The 11,612-nt window shown below is 36.8% G+C and overlaps 2 protein-coding genes across 2 annotated transcripts; one reads left to right on the forward strand and one right to left on the reverse strand.

Moving 5' to 3' along the window:
* Positions 1-8: 8 nt before the first annotated feature.
* On the reverse strand, positions 9-3,105 carry LOC135699862 (coiled-coil domain-containing protein 40-like). Its single transcript, XM_065220219.1, has 6 exons — positions 2,168-3,105; positions 1,964-2,106; positions 1,520-1,911; positions 1,143-1,455; positions 309-1,084; positions 9-251 (listed from the first exon to the last, which is right to left on the reverse strand). Exons 1-6 carry the CDS (start codon positions 2,971-2,973, stop codon positions 30-32), a joined length of 2,652 nt encoding a protein of 883 aa, XP_065076291.1. The 5' UTR covers positions 2,974-3,105; the 3' UTR covers positions 9-29.
* A 228-nt stretch (positions 3,106-3,333) lies between these two features.
* Positions 3,334-6,158, forward strand: LOC135699855 (zinc finger protein 32-like). The gene is made up of 5 exons (XM_065220209.1): positions 3,334-3,525; positions 3,590-3,822; positions 3,885-4,031; positions 5,196-5,290; positions 5,530-6,158. Exons 1-5 carry the CDS (start codon positions 3,400-3,402, stop codon positions 6,072-6,074), a joined length of 1,146 nt encoding a protein of 381 aa, XP_065076281.1. The 5' UTR covers positions 3,334-3,399; the 3' UTR covers positions 6,075-6,158.
* The last annotated feature ends 5,454 nt before the right edge of the window (positions 6,159-11,612 follow it).

Consider the following 11,612-nt stretch of genomic DNA (forward strand, 5'->3'; position numbering starts at 1 on the left):
TACAGAAGTTTTTAAAAATTTGAAGAACATTACTTCAGCGTTTGCATAATTTTGGTAAGGTTGAATTTTTGGCCGGGAAAATCCAGGAGAAGATTTTCAACGATTCCGACAATCGTTTCATTGATCTCCCGTTGACGTTGAAGATCTGCTTGAATCAGTATTTCATTGCGGAATTTCGGCAAATGAATTGCACTGGCAAAGGCCCTGTAACGTCTGGCACGATACTGATGGCGAACGATGTAGTCCAAGTTCTGAAAAGAAAGAATCCATCTATCAATTGGCTTTAAAACGGCAACCTCTATCCTTACGTCTTGCTTCAACAACGTTGCTTGTTCCACCTCAGACCTTATCAAGCTAGTCTGAATCCTCTCTTCCTCCATCTGTTGCTTCTTATTTTCAATTTCCGCTTGCAGAAGTTTTTGTGCCGTATCAATTTCAATCAAGTTCTTCTCCGCATCCGATATCTCCCCGAAAACAACCTTCAACTTATTTTTCAACTCATTGATCTTATGCTGCATGGTGGAGCGTGACTTGAACTTGCTGCCATAGACCTTCTCCCTTGCGTTTACCGTATCGTAAATGTGCTCTCTGTGATGCACCGTGTTCTCCAAGTCCGTTACCAGCTTCTCTTGCATTCGCTTGAGATGAACGTAACGTACTTGCATCCGATGAATCTCGGCTTTCATTATTCCAATTTCGCTATTCTGAGCGGACTCCTCTTCCTTGAACTTCTTTGCTTCAGCGGACATTTTGTACTTAGTCTCCCAAGAAAGAGCTTCCCGATGCTTCTCCAGCACCTCCTGCTTGCACTCTTCGATTTCTTTACCTAGATCATTCAAATCTTGCTCCAGGTTGAGGATGGACATCTCGGCATCCTTTAAACGGTCCGTTGTCTGCTGGTGAGATATCTCACATTCCATCTCTTCCTTCTGGTGCACTTTCTTAGTCTTGAACAGCTCCAGGCTGACAGCGTCCAGTCGGGAATTGAGAGCCGACAGCGAGCGTACAATTTCACGGTTCTCGTTGACGACTTCCTCCAGTCGAGCTTCGATCTTGATGGCTTTCTGTTCAACCAGCAGAAGCTCTGTTCAAATGTAAGATACAGTTAATCAGGTATTCAAAAAAAAGGAAAAAGAACTCACTCTTCCTGGAATAGTTGATCTCATTCAACTGTTGAACACGCTTCTCCGAGAGACTTACGACGCTGTTCTGGAGCTTTATCCAAGTCTCCTGAGCCTCCTTTATCTTCGTATCCAGCTCCATTATGTCATGTTGCACGTCCAGCAGCTTCAGCTCATCCGGGTTCAGCTCTTGACCTCCAGCCAGTGTGATCAACTGCTCCAATTGACGATTCAGTCCATCCAACCGGCGTAATTTTGCGGAAATGATCTCTTTGATCACCTTTATCTCCTCATCGTATTTCATAGCTTCAGCATCCAATGAATCGTGCTCAGTCTAAAATAGTTCAAGAAACGTTCAATGTAAATTTAACATGCTCAGAGTTCTAACGCATTATCACCTTTATCTTCTGCACTTCTCCTTTGGATCTTTCAACAACTCCACGCCACTTTTCCAGATCCAGCAGAACAATCGACAACTGATTCTCCGTATCGGACATTGCTATCTCCAGCTCCCGTCGTTTATCCTGTGCTTCTCTCAGTGTCTTTCCTTGAGCTTCCCCGGCCTTATCAGTAGTGAGCTGATCCTGCAAAAGCTCCAGAATTTGCTCCTCCAGCTCAAACTTTTTCTGATGCTGCCTGTTTAGCGTTTGACGCAACGATTTCAAGTGGTTCTCGATCAACAGACCCTCCTGTTGAGCCTTCAGCATGTCCGCCTCGGTTTGCTCCAAAATCAGCGCGTAATGATCCAACTCACGTGACAGCTTATCCTCTTCCTCTTGTTCTTTGTTAACTGTAATAAGAAATAATATGAGCCTATTTTTTAACCTAGCATACCGCAAAACCTTGTTTCTCCAGCACGTGAATATCTCCTTGGATCCTGGATTTGAATCCTGATAGTTTTTCGTTTTGTTCCATCTCCTTTGCAGCGGACTTTTTTGTGATGTCAGTCTTACTCTTGATTACTTTATGCTCTTCGTAAACACCCCTGAAACCAGATATCGTACAGCAAATTACACCAAACACAAAATGATTCCACAGAAACTTACTCTAAATCATCTTTTGTTTTGGATAAAACCCTGTCCCTTTGCTGGATGGCCACTATGACCTCTCCCCAAGATTGAAACAGTCTCTTGTGTTCATGCTGCAACCCTTCCAAGTCGGAATTGGCATCCGCCAAACTCCTATTTATAAGTTCCGTGGCACTTTCCTGCTCTTTGATCTGCTCCTCAATGCCTTCCAACTCCTGTTCCTTCCTGCGAACTTCCGCGTCCAAATTGAACACCAACAAGTCCTTTTTACGCTTCTCCTCCGCCGCAGCAAGTTGATCCTTCGCATCCTTACTGGTAACCCTCTTGGCAAGTGCGATCTCATCCTTTATCTCCTTGTCCCACTTGGAGAATTCACCCTCAAGAGCCGCCAAATTGTCCAACTCCTGCAGGTGCTCGTTGTAGATCTTCTTAAACTCCTTAAACTTGCGATTTTCATCATCATGCTCTTTCTTGTACTCCGCTGCCGCTTGTTCGGCAACTTGTCTTCTTCCCGACACTTCCATGATTTCCTTGTTGTAGATATCCAGTAGTTCCTTTTGGTTATCGATCTCCTCCTGCAGATCGTACAGCCGGGATCCTACCTCTTCAGACTCTTTCTCATTTCGCTCCAGACGGTGATCCAACTCAGCAATTTCCTCCTCCAGTTGGTCCTTCACTCGGAGCAAATGAGCCTTGAGTGCAGATTGGAATCTATCCAGCAACGGATGATCCTTCTCCAGAACCCCCGATTGATCGACGATCGAGGCATTGAACTCATCAGCCTGTACGCTGAAGTTGGAAGTTGGATGTTCCTCAGGATTCATGATTTCACAACAGGTTTTAAACCGATTTCCGCTTTCACAGTGGCAATGACACAAACTGGCGTCAGTGATAAACAGACTACCCGGTTGCTAGAGTGATTCCTTCCGGTTCGGTTATCGATCAAACGTGGTAAGTTGCTATTTTGGTTTCAACCTTGCATGCAACATGTGGTCGTAGTTGAACGCACGTGTGCTTGCGTGCCAGTGAAAGTGAGCGATTTTGAAATAGCAAAAATGGCTGCCGCTCACGCCACTCATCAAACCACGCGCTCCCGTCAGCTGTCATGGTTTCGTCGATTCTGTTCAGCTGTGAGTGGCAAAACATAAACAACACCAAGCAGACCCATCAATAATTGAGTTTATTTTTTGCAAAAGGAAAATTATCGTAGCAATGATTGTGTTTTGATTGTAAGTAATGCAATCGGTGCAATGGATTACAATATCAGTAGACTATGTCGCGTTTGTCTGGAGGAAGGCGTTTTTACGTCGATTTTCAACACAGATCTGGTGGCGATGGCTCCTGCCGATATGTTGGTGATGTGCGCCAACATTAAGGTGAAATTTGATTTGCAATATTTGCTTGGTATGGTATTTCTTAACCGCATATTCACAAATTTAGGTATCGAAAAATGATGGATTACCAACGACAATTTGCAACAATTGCATGTACCGTTTGGGAGTTGCATTTCATCTCAAACAACAATGCGAAAACTCCGATATGAGGCTGAGACAGTACATCGGACTGATGACTGGTGTTTATTCCAATTCGATAGACAAGGAAACCATGACGGATGATTCGTGGATGCTTTCCGTGAAAAAGTCCGACGAAGTGGAACGAAAAACAGTCAAAAAGTGAGACAACTATTTTGAATATTTAAAGAATTTCTGAAAAACGATTTTGTTTCTATATCAAGGAAATCAAGTGGCAGAAGCAGATACAAACCCAAACCTCCGGAAGATCGCAAGAAACGGGGTCCCAAACCAACGCCAAAAATTCCACAGACATGCTACCAGTGCCATAAAACATTCAAATGTGCTGCTCAGCTGCAGATGCATTTAAGGTCAGTCAATAGTTATCACCAATTTGTTTATTTATTTTCCCAAACAGTGCTGACAAATCTCATTCATTGACTTTTGTCACTATCAGATGTTGAAAATGATCATCTACGAATACCGAGTTGTCAATTTGTCCAGTGGAAGTGTACTCAGTGACGTTCATCCCAACAAACATTGGAAGCGTAATAAGAGCTTATTCAGGAAAAACAAAATATGCTTCTTCTGCTAAAAAATAGCCTATCAGCCATTAATCAGCACAAATTGTCAACATTCGATACTAGCAACATTTCAAATCGAAATTCTTCCTTGGAATCCTCTAAACATCAGGATCTTAACTGCATGGATAACAATAATTTGAATAAATGTATAAGAAAACCACTTGTATTGATTGGTGAATCTAGGTCATTGACCTAAGCTGTAGAGGAATAATAGTGCTAGTGGTGCCTTTCATCTGATGAGTAAATGGCGGGTATTAAACTGTCAAAAATCGTATTTTTCCATAGTTAGACTGTCCATATAGAGATTTCTAAAGTGTGATTGTGTCAGTGATTTGTTTTTATCAGGAAAATTTTCCGCTATGAAGTTTTTTGTTCCCCGATGAAAACATTTTGCGTATACGTATACGTGACATAGTGTGCGTACGATAAACGTCAGCAATCTCTATATGATGAAGCAGAAGATGTTTCGTACGCTATTCTTCCTTTTTAGTTCTATTTGCCTTTGTTCATTAACCATATCATTCGAACAGTTTAAAATTACCTTACCTAGAGTAGATGTACCAGTTATGGTTATATGTTCCTATTATGGTGTGTCAATTATGGTTTATGGGAATCCCATAGACCATAATTCGAACACAGCATAATAGGAACGTATAGCCATAACTGGTACACCCACCCTGCCACTCGAACTCTTTTGTTCTATCGAGAATCGAGAAAAGCGAGTTTTTATTCATGCTATCCCTGAAAAATCTGCATTTTGTAACCCAATTTTTTTTTAACTTTTGATGGAAGATCGACCCAAAACTGCTCGAATATGTGATTAATTCATCCAGTGACATAGTCAAATTTATGTTTGTTAATATGGCATGATTTGTCCCAATGACAATGACACATTTCAGCACTGTTCCCAACCATATACCTAAAAGATAACGAAAAGGTTAAAAATTTCAGAACTCATAGTGGCGAAAAACCTTTCGCGTGCAGTTTCTGTTCGAGGAGATTCGCACAAAAGCACAATTTATCTATCCATTTACGAACGCATACAGGTAAGATTATCAGACACTGAAATAAATTATCACGTTATTTCAACCTATACAGTTCAATGACAATAGTTTAATAAACTCAAGTGAAAATTACGTAAGAGATTTGCATATTAATTGTGACGTAAAATGCTGACTTTGATAATTAAAAATCTTCTTTTTCTTATTTAGAAACAACGTGATAATTATAATAAGTTTAGATTGTCAAACACTCAATAATGTATAATTTATCGTTCTGCTTACAGGGGAACGTCCCTACCAATGTGAAATCTGCAGCAAGCAATTTTCGGCGCTGGGAAATTTTCAGGCTCACAAGAAGATCCATTCCAACCAACGGGACCACATTTGTCACTCGTGCAATAAGGCCTTCATCACATCCGGTGACCTGTCCCGGCACATGGTCTCCCATTCGGGCATCAAAAACTATCACTGTGATATCTGCGCCAAAAGTTTCAGCCGAAACCGAGACATGGTAGCGCACAAGAAGAAAGTCCACCTGAACGACCGAACCACGGAAAACTACAAATGCATGGAATGTCACAAAGTTTTCGCTACGGTTGACAGCTTAAACATCCACATGCGTGTTCACAATCCGATGCCATTGGCAACGCTGATGCCACCCCCACCTCCTCAACCGCAACCGCAAATCCAACAACCGATTGCAATTGCACCGCATCACAGTCTTGGCCCGGCCTCGTTGGGAGTCGGGCTTGGAATGCTACCCCATACCCACACCCAAAGCACCTACCACACTCAGATGCATCCAGCTCAACGGTTGCATCCTTACTAAGCTTCATCAACATCACTTCGCACATCACATTCAAAGTTTTGTTTATTTTTCGGATTAAATTAAAAGCACTCAAATGATTCGTAATTTCATAACAGTTTTGCATCTATTTTATTTCCGAAAATCTAATTTCCTCCTACCGAAACAATCCAACGCTCGCGCACAACAATCCGCATTCCTTACCAGCTACGTATCAACTTATGGAACGATAACTACGAAAATCCTATGCTGAGATAAGGTTCACTATAATTCTGTGAATCCGACTGGAATCAAAGCACTTTTGTAACGCAAGTTGCTCGGGTGGAAGTGTTCTATGTGTGTGTGTATGTGTCTGGAATTGCGAATGAGTGAGTGAGTGTTTGTGTGTGTGAGAGTGTGCATTTGTGAGCCTACCGTTTGCCGATTCGGAGACTTGTGTAACTTACAATTTTAAACTATTAAACCATAACGAAACAACGGTTTTCAGAGGTTTAAACTATTCTTTGCGATTTAGAAAGAACTTAATAGACTACTTTTTTCAATGATACCTAATGACTAGTTCGACTTGACTATATATGTGCGTTGTCGGAAGCTTGTGGACCGGTTTTTTAAGGTTGTTGAAAGTATCGAAAGATGGAATTTCACTTGTACTAATCTAAGTGTTTCAAGAATCTTTAGCCTTACAGATTTCAATTTTCTGTTGAGCATTTCCAGGCCAGATAGCAAAAAGAAATTGAATTTCTGAAACGATCTTCTTCTTTTTCCGCCAATCTTGTTTTCCGTACTGAGTACCAATGCTACCGACGCCAGGAAGGCATCTCCCACATCTGGACCCTTCTTATCAACCCATCAACTCATGGACCGCGGACCAACGGCTTTACTTCCTATGCCTCAGAAAATCTCGGCGGCACCATCTCGACCTTCTCCGATTTGCATGAAACTTTAAATTATTGTTTGTCAATCATTCACATTTGTACTCACATCTCGTCTGTGCTCACGTCTGAGACGAAGTTGTGAAAAAAAATACTTAAAAATTTTAAGTTATTTAAGGTGAAAAGAGTTTAAAACTTAAATAAAAAGAAATGGACCTGCTATTTTTTGTTTAGTATGTTAATTGAAAAGCTCATAAAATGCTAACATCTCTGAAATGTTTATGTTGGATTCTTCAAAATTGACAAAAATCATAGAACAACAAGTTTTAGTAAAATCTATGATCTCTTTTTACGCATAAATTTTTGAAAAATATTTGCACAGAAAATTATTATTTAGGCCTTCAAATCGTTTTTTTTTTTTAATTTATCAAAAAAAATGTTTTAACAAAAAGTTTATAAATTTGACTGGTAGTTGTTGTTCTATGATTTTAGTCAATTTGTAATTTTTCAACTTCAACATATAATATTAGTGAGCATTTCACATGAACTTTTTAATAAAAAGAAAGATTAAAGAGGGTGTTTTTTTAATATTTTAGTTTTAAACACTTTTTAGGATCTTTTCACAAAATGACTTGAATTTTTCACAAAAGTACATGAATTTCAAAAGCGTTTATATTTTTTCAGGAAAAGAATTATTTTTTTCTAGAACTATGTCTCAAATGTCTTTTCGATTGGAAGTAAAGTTTTCGACTTTTTTTTTGTTTTTGTTTTGCAAGACTCAAAATGGCCGAATTTTGGTTCAAATGTGAACATGTTTCATGCAAATTGGAGGAACTCAAGTCTGATCGATTTGTCATTTGGCGAGGAACTGCTCAATTATTTTGATGGATCCCTGGAATAGGCATTGGCGTAGCTAATGGGGGTACCTAGGGTTCCTGTCCCCCTCCAGAATGATCAAGGCCCCCTCCAGATTTGATTGGGGAATTCACTAATACCAACAATTTTAATTATATAAATCTTTAAAAAAAAATCTGTAGGGGGGCTAGTTCGTTCAAGAGCGGGGGATACTCCCTTCTGGGGATTCCAGAGATGAACCAGCCGATCCTGAAAGTCTCTTAATAAATAAAGAAAAAGAAGGCAAATATTCTAGATGGGACCTAGTCTAGGAAATTTCATTCAGATGATGCCCTGGATCTTGGTGCATTCTAATACTTAAAATGTATCATCGGGTTTGAATTTATTTTGAAATTTTTAACTACTTTTAAAAATAAGCCCAACGGGACTTAATTTATTCCTCTGACGAGAATAAGTACACTGTACAATACGACTTTCTAAGACAGAAAATGTTAACCCAAATTTGACTTGCTCATAGTCTCCTAGGCTAAAGTCTGTAATATAAGCTTGCTCTAACACGTGACTTTTTTTAAGTACCGCTCTCTTAATGAAGCTGTAGAGCCCGCAGGCGTGTATGAGATCAGCGAGCTTGCAGCTAGAAGGTGCTCCGCGTGCTAAAGACAACGCCTAAGTGTTAGAAAAATTTCCGAAATGAGGTGCAAAACATCGAGATAGCGTTTTTAAATGTTCTAAACAAATGATCCTTCAGCCATTTTCAACTAATACTACTTGCACAACAACAATACAAAATTGTTGGTTGGCTCTTTATGACCAAAATTGTGAATAATAGCCTAATGTATAAAGGGAGCGGTACCAAAAAAAAACTAAACGTATTAGGGTATAAGTATATTCTAGAATCCTGATGAATGTGGGCCTTTTAGTGGAATACTTGTATGAGAGAAGAATTAGCCAAATTTCTATTTAATTCCACTACCTTAATTGCTGATCCTTGACAGATATGCGTATTTCGACTACAATGCACAGTGGGCCAGGAATTTAATCTAGTAGGAAAACAATGATAACGATCTGGGATTGCATCCAATTGAGTTGACGTCTTCAGTAAAGTTTCTTGGATTAATTAATACTACAATTTGGTGGATAAAAAAAGTTCAATTTTTCGCCGTAAAGATGGCGCAGCGATACAAACTTTGATATTTCACAAGATAGAGGTTTGCTGTTTTTAAAAACAATAGTTGTAAAACGTAGAATACAAGTTGTGGAAGAAGATGATGAAGCTGTACATCTTCAAACAAGTGAGATATTCGAATTTTTATAAAATTTGCCATAAATTCAAATTTTTAGTATTATATTCTGAGCAATCATTCAAAAGAATACTTTTTCTTGATCGGTACTGATCAATCCAATCTTTTCCAGATCAATGCTATTATTTTTAGAGTACTGAAACATATATATCACTTGGAATTTGAAAAAAAACAGGGTAGGTGTTTCAGTAATAGTTGTGTTGCGGTATGGAGGTTGTGCCGGAATAGTGAGGAGGACCCGGATAAGATTATTTTTCATCGGGAGCTCTCCTAAAACAAAGCATATTTGCATATATCAAACATAAAATATGCCCATCACGGAAAATGATTAAATTTCCTTAAGAATTTCACTCATTTGCACCTATAGTTGCGGTAATGTTCCTATAATAGTGGAACCCATAAGAAACCAACGCATTCCACTATTATAGGAACCAACGTTAGCAACTACCACAACTACTTGAACTGTGTTCCTATTAATGGAGGACGATCTTTCTAAAATTTTATACAATTTTATTACAATGGAATATGTTTCTATCAAAATAGAGGTTGAAAGTTATAGATTTACGTATAACAATTGTGTGTACATCTAATATTTATTTTTTAATTGATAAATTGGCTTAGTACCTCCACTACTGGCTCACCCACACTATTTGATTTCCTGAAAGAATTTTCTAAAAAATGCGCAAGTGAACGCAAAATGTCATCAATTATTCAAAATTTAAATCAAATAGACTTTAATTCCTCGAAATATCGCAGAGGTATATTCAGATATATTTGAGATATTAAAATGTGAATCAAACAATATATTTTATTTATACAGATGGCAGAAGATGGATTTTATTGGAATGTACTCAAGAATTTATTTGAGAATCATTCTCTTTCACAGAATTTTTCAAAATTAAATGTTTGATTATTACTGGGGCCCCTTAATTCAGCCATTCCAAAGCTGAAATTTGTAGTTTTGTTCCTTATTGCAAAATATTAAATCGTTTTTTTTTTAAGAATGACCATTTCCATGCTAGGAGGGTTCAAAAATTCATAAATGTTGAACCACTGGGCCGATTTAAAAGATCAAAATATCAAATGAAAGGTAATTAAAAATAGTTTATTTAAAAAAATTAGGATTTTGTTTTGAAAAACATTGATTGTATTTGTTTTTCCATGGTTTGTATACAGAGGGCGCAATATTTTTCTATATTTTTTGAAGAAAATTTAGGCTTTTTTATACAACATATAAAAAATCAGCGATGCGTTTTTTTTATGTTGTTGAGTTATATTTTTGGTCATTGAAAAAAAAAATTGGTCAGTAGATTTGGGTTAAGGCAAATTTTAAATGACCTTAATTTTGACTTGAGTTGCAGATTATAAATTTAGAAGCAATGGCAAGACCCCAGAAGAAAATAAAAGTAAAGATATTGGGCCTAACTAAAGTTTTAGGATTCTGGAGCTTGGTCAAATTTTAAAGATCATCACCAGATCAAAACATTCAATATTCTACTCCTCCAAAACATTATCAAGTTCTTTAACTTTAAAAAAATATATTAATTCCTAGATAATCCAAATAAATTAGGACTTAAATAGGTACAGTGATAAATCCTTAGTCCAGGATGCTTTTTTTTTCGTCCGTATTAATTTTTCCGAATATTTTGACCCCGTTAGTTGGTTGAAAAGAATAGCATTGGAATCCAGAAAAATGAACACGAACAAAAAAAACCATCCGGGAATAAGAATATCTGACTGTTTATAAAGATGCAGATGCTGTTGGACAAAATATTCATAAATTGAATTTGAATTGAATTTGAATTGAATTTGAATTGAATTTGAATTGAATTTGAATTGAATTTGAATTGAATTTGAATTGAATTTGAATTGAATTTGAATTGAATTTGAATTGAATTTGAATTGAAATTGAATTGAATTTGAATTGAACTTGAATTGAATTTGAATTGAATTTGAATTGAATTTGAATTGAATTTGAATTGAATTTGAATTGAATTTGAATTGAATTTGAATTGAATTTAAATTGAATTTGAATTGAATTTAAATTGAATTTGAATTGAATTTGAATTGAATTTGAATTGAATTTGAATTGAATTTGAATTGAATTTGAATTGAATTTGAATTGAATTTGAATTGAATTTGAATTGAATTTGAATTGAATTTGAATTGAATTTGAATTGAATTTGAATTGAATTTGAATTGAATTTGAATTGAATTTGAATTGAATTTGAATTGAATTTGAATTGAATTTGAATTGAATTTGAATTGAATTTGAATTGAATTTGAATTGAATTTGAATTGAATTTGAATTGAATTTGAATTGAATTTGAATTGAATTTGAATTGAATTTGAATTGAATTTGAATTGAATTTGAATTGAATTTGAATTGAATTTGAATTGAATTTGAATTGAATTTGAATTGAATTTGAATTAATTAATTCAAAAAATTGAAATTCATTAATTAATTAATTCAAAAAATTCGACGGCGATCTGAAATGATGCGTTGAAAAAATCTGCATTTGAATTTTAAGAAA

This window comes from Ochlerotatus camptorhynchus, unplaced genomic scaffold, assembly GCF_037179485.1.
Source record: "Ochlerotatus camptorhynchus isolate MF236.1 unplaced genomic scaffold, CSIRO-AGI_Acam_v1.1 ptg000120l, whole genome shotgun sequence".
NCBI classification, from domain to species: Eukaryota; Metazoa; Arthropoda; class Insecta; order Diptera; family Culicidae; genus Ochlerotatus; species Ochlerotatus camptorhynchus.

What these genes read in the sequence shown, in the direction of transcription:
- LOC135699855 (XM_065220209.1), top strand. Translation starts at nt 3,400, where the DNA reads ATGGATTACAATATCAGTAGACTATGTCGCGTTTGTCTGGAGGAAGGC. An exon ending in CAGCTGCAGATGCATTTAAG is followed by an intron (nt 4,032 to 5,195) that starts GTCAGTCAATAG and finishes TAAAAATTTCAG; the next exon opens with AACTCATAGTGGCGAAAAAC. An exon ending in CCATTTACGAACGCATACAG is followed by an intron (nt 5,291 to 5,529) that starts GTAAGATTATCA and finishes TTCTGCTTACAG; the next exon opens with GGGAACGTCCCTACCAATGT.
- LOC135699862 (XM_065220219.1), bottom strand. Translation starts at nt 2,973, where the DNA reads ATGAATCCTGAGGAACATCCAACTTCCAACTTCAGCGTACAGGCTGAT. An exon ending in TCACGTGCTGGAGAAACAAG is followed by an intron (nt 1,912 to 1,963) that starts GTTTTGCGGTAT and finishes TTCTTATTACAG; the next exon opens with TTAACAAAGAACAAGAGGAA. An exon ending in GAGAAGTGCAGAAGATAAAG is followed by an intron (nt 1,456 to 1,519) that starts GTGATAATGCGT and finishes GAACTATTTTAG; the next exon opens with ACTGAGCACGATTCATTGGA.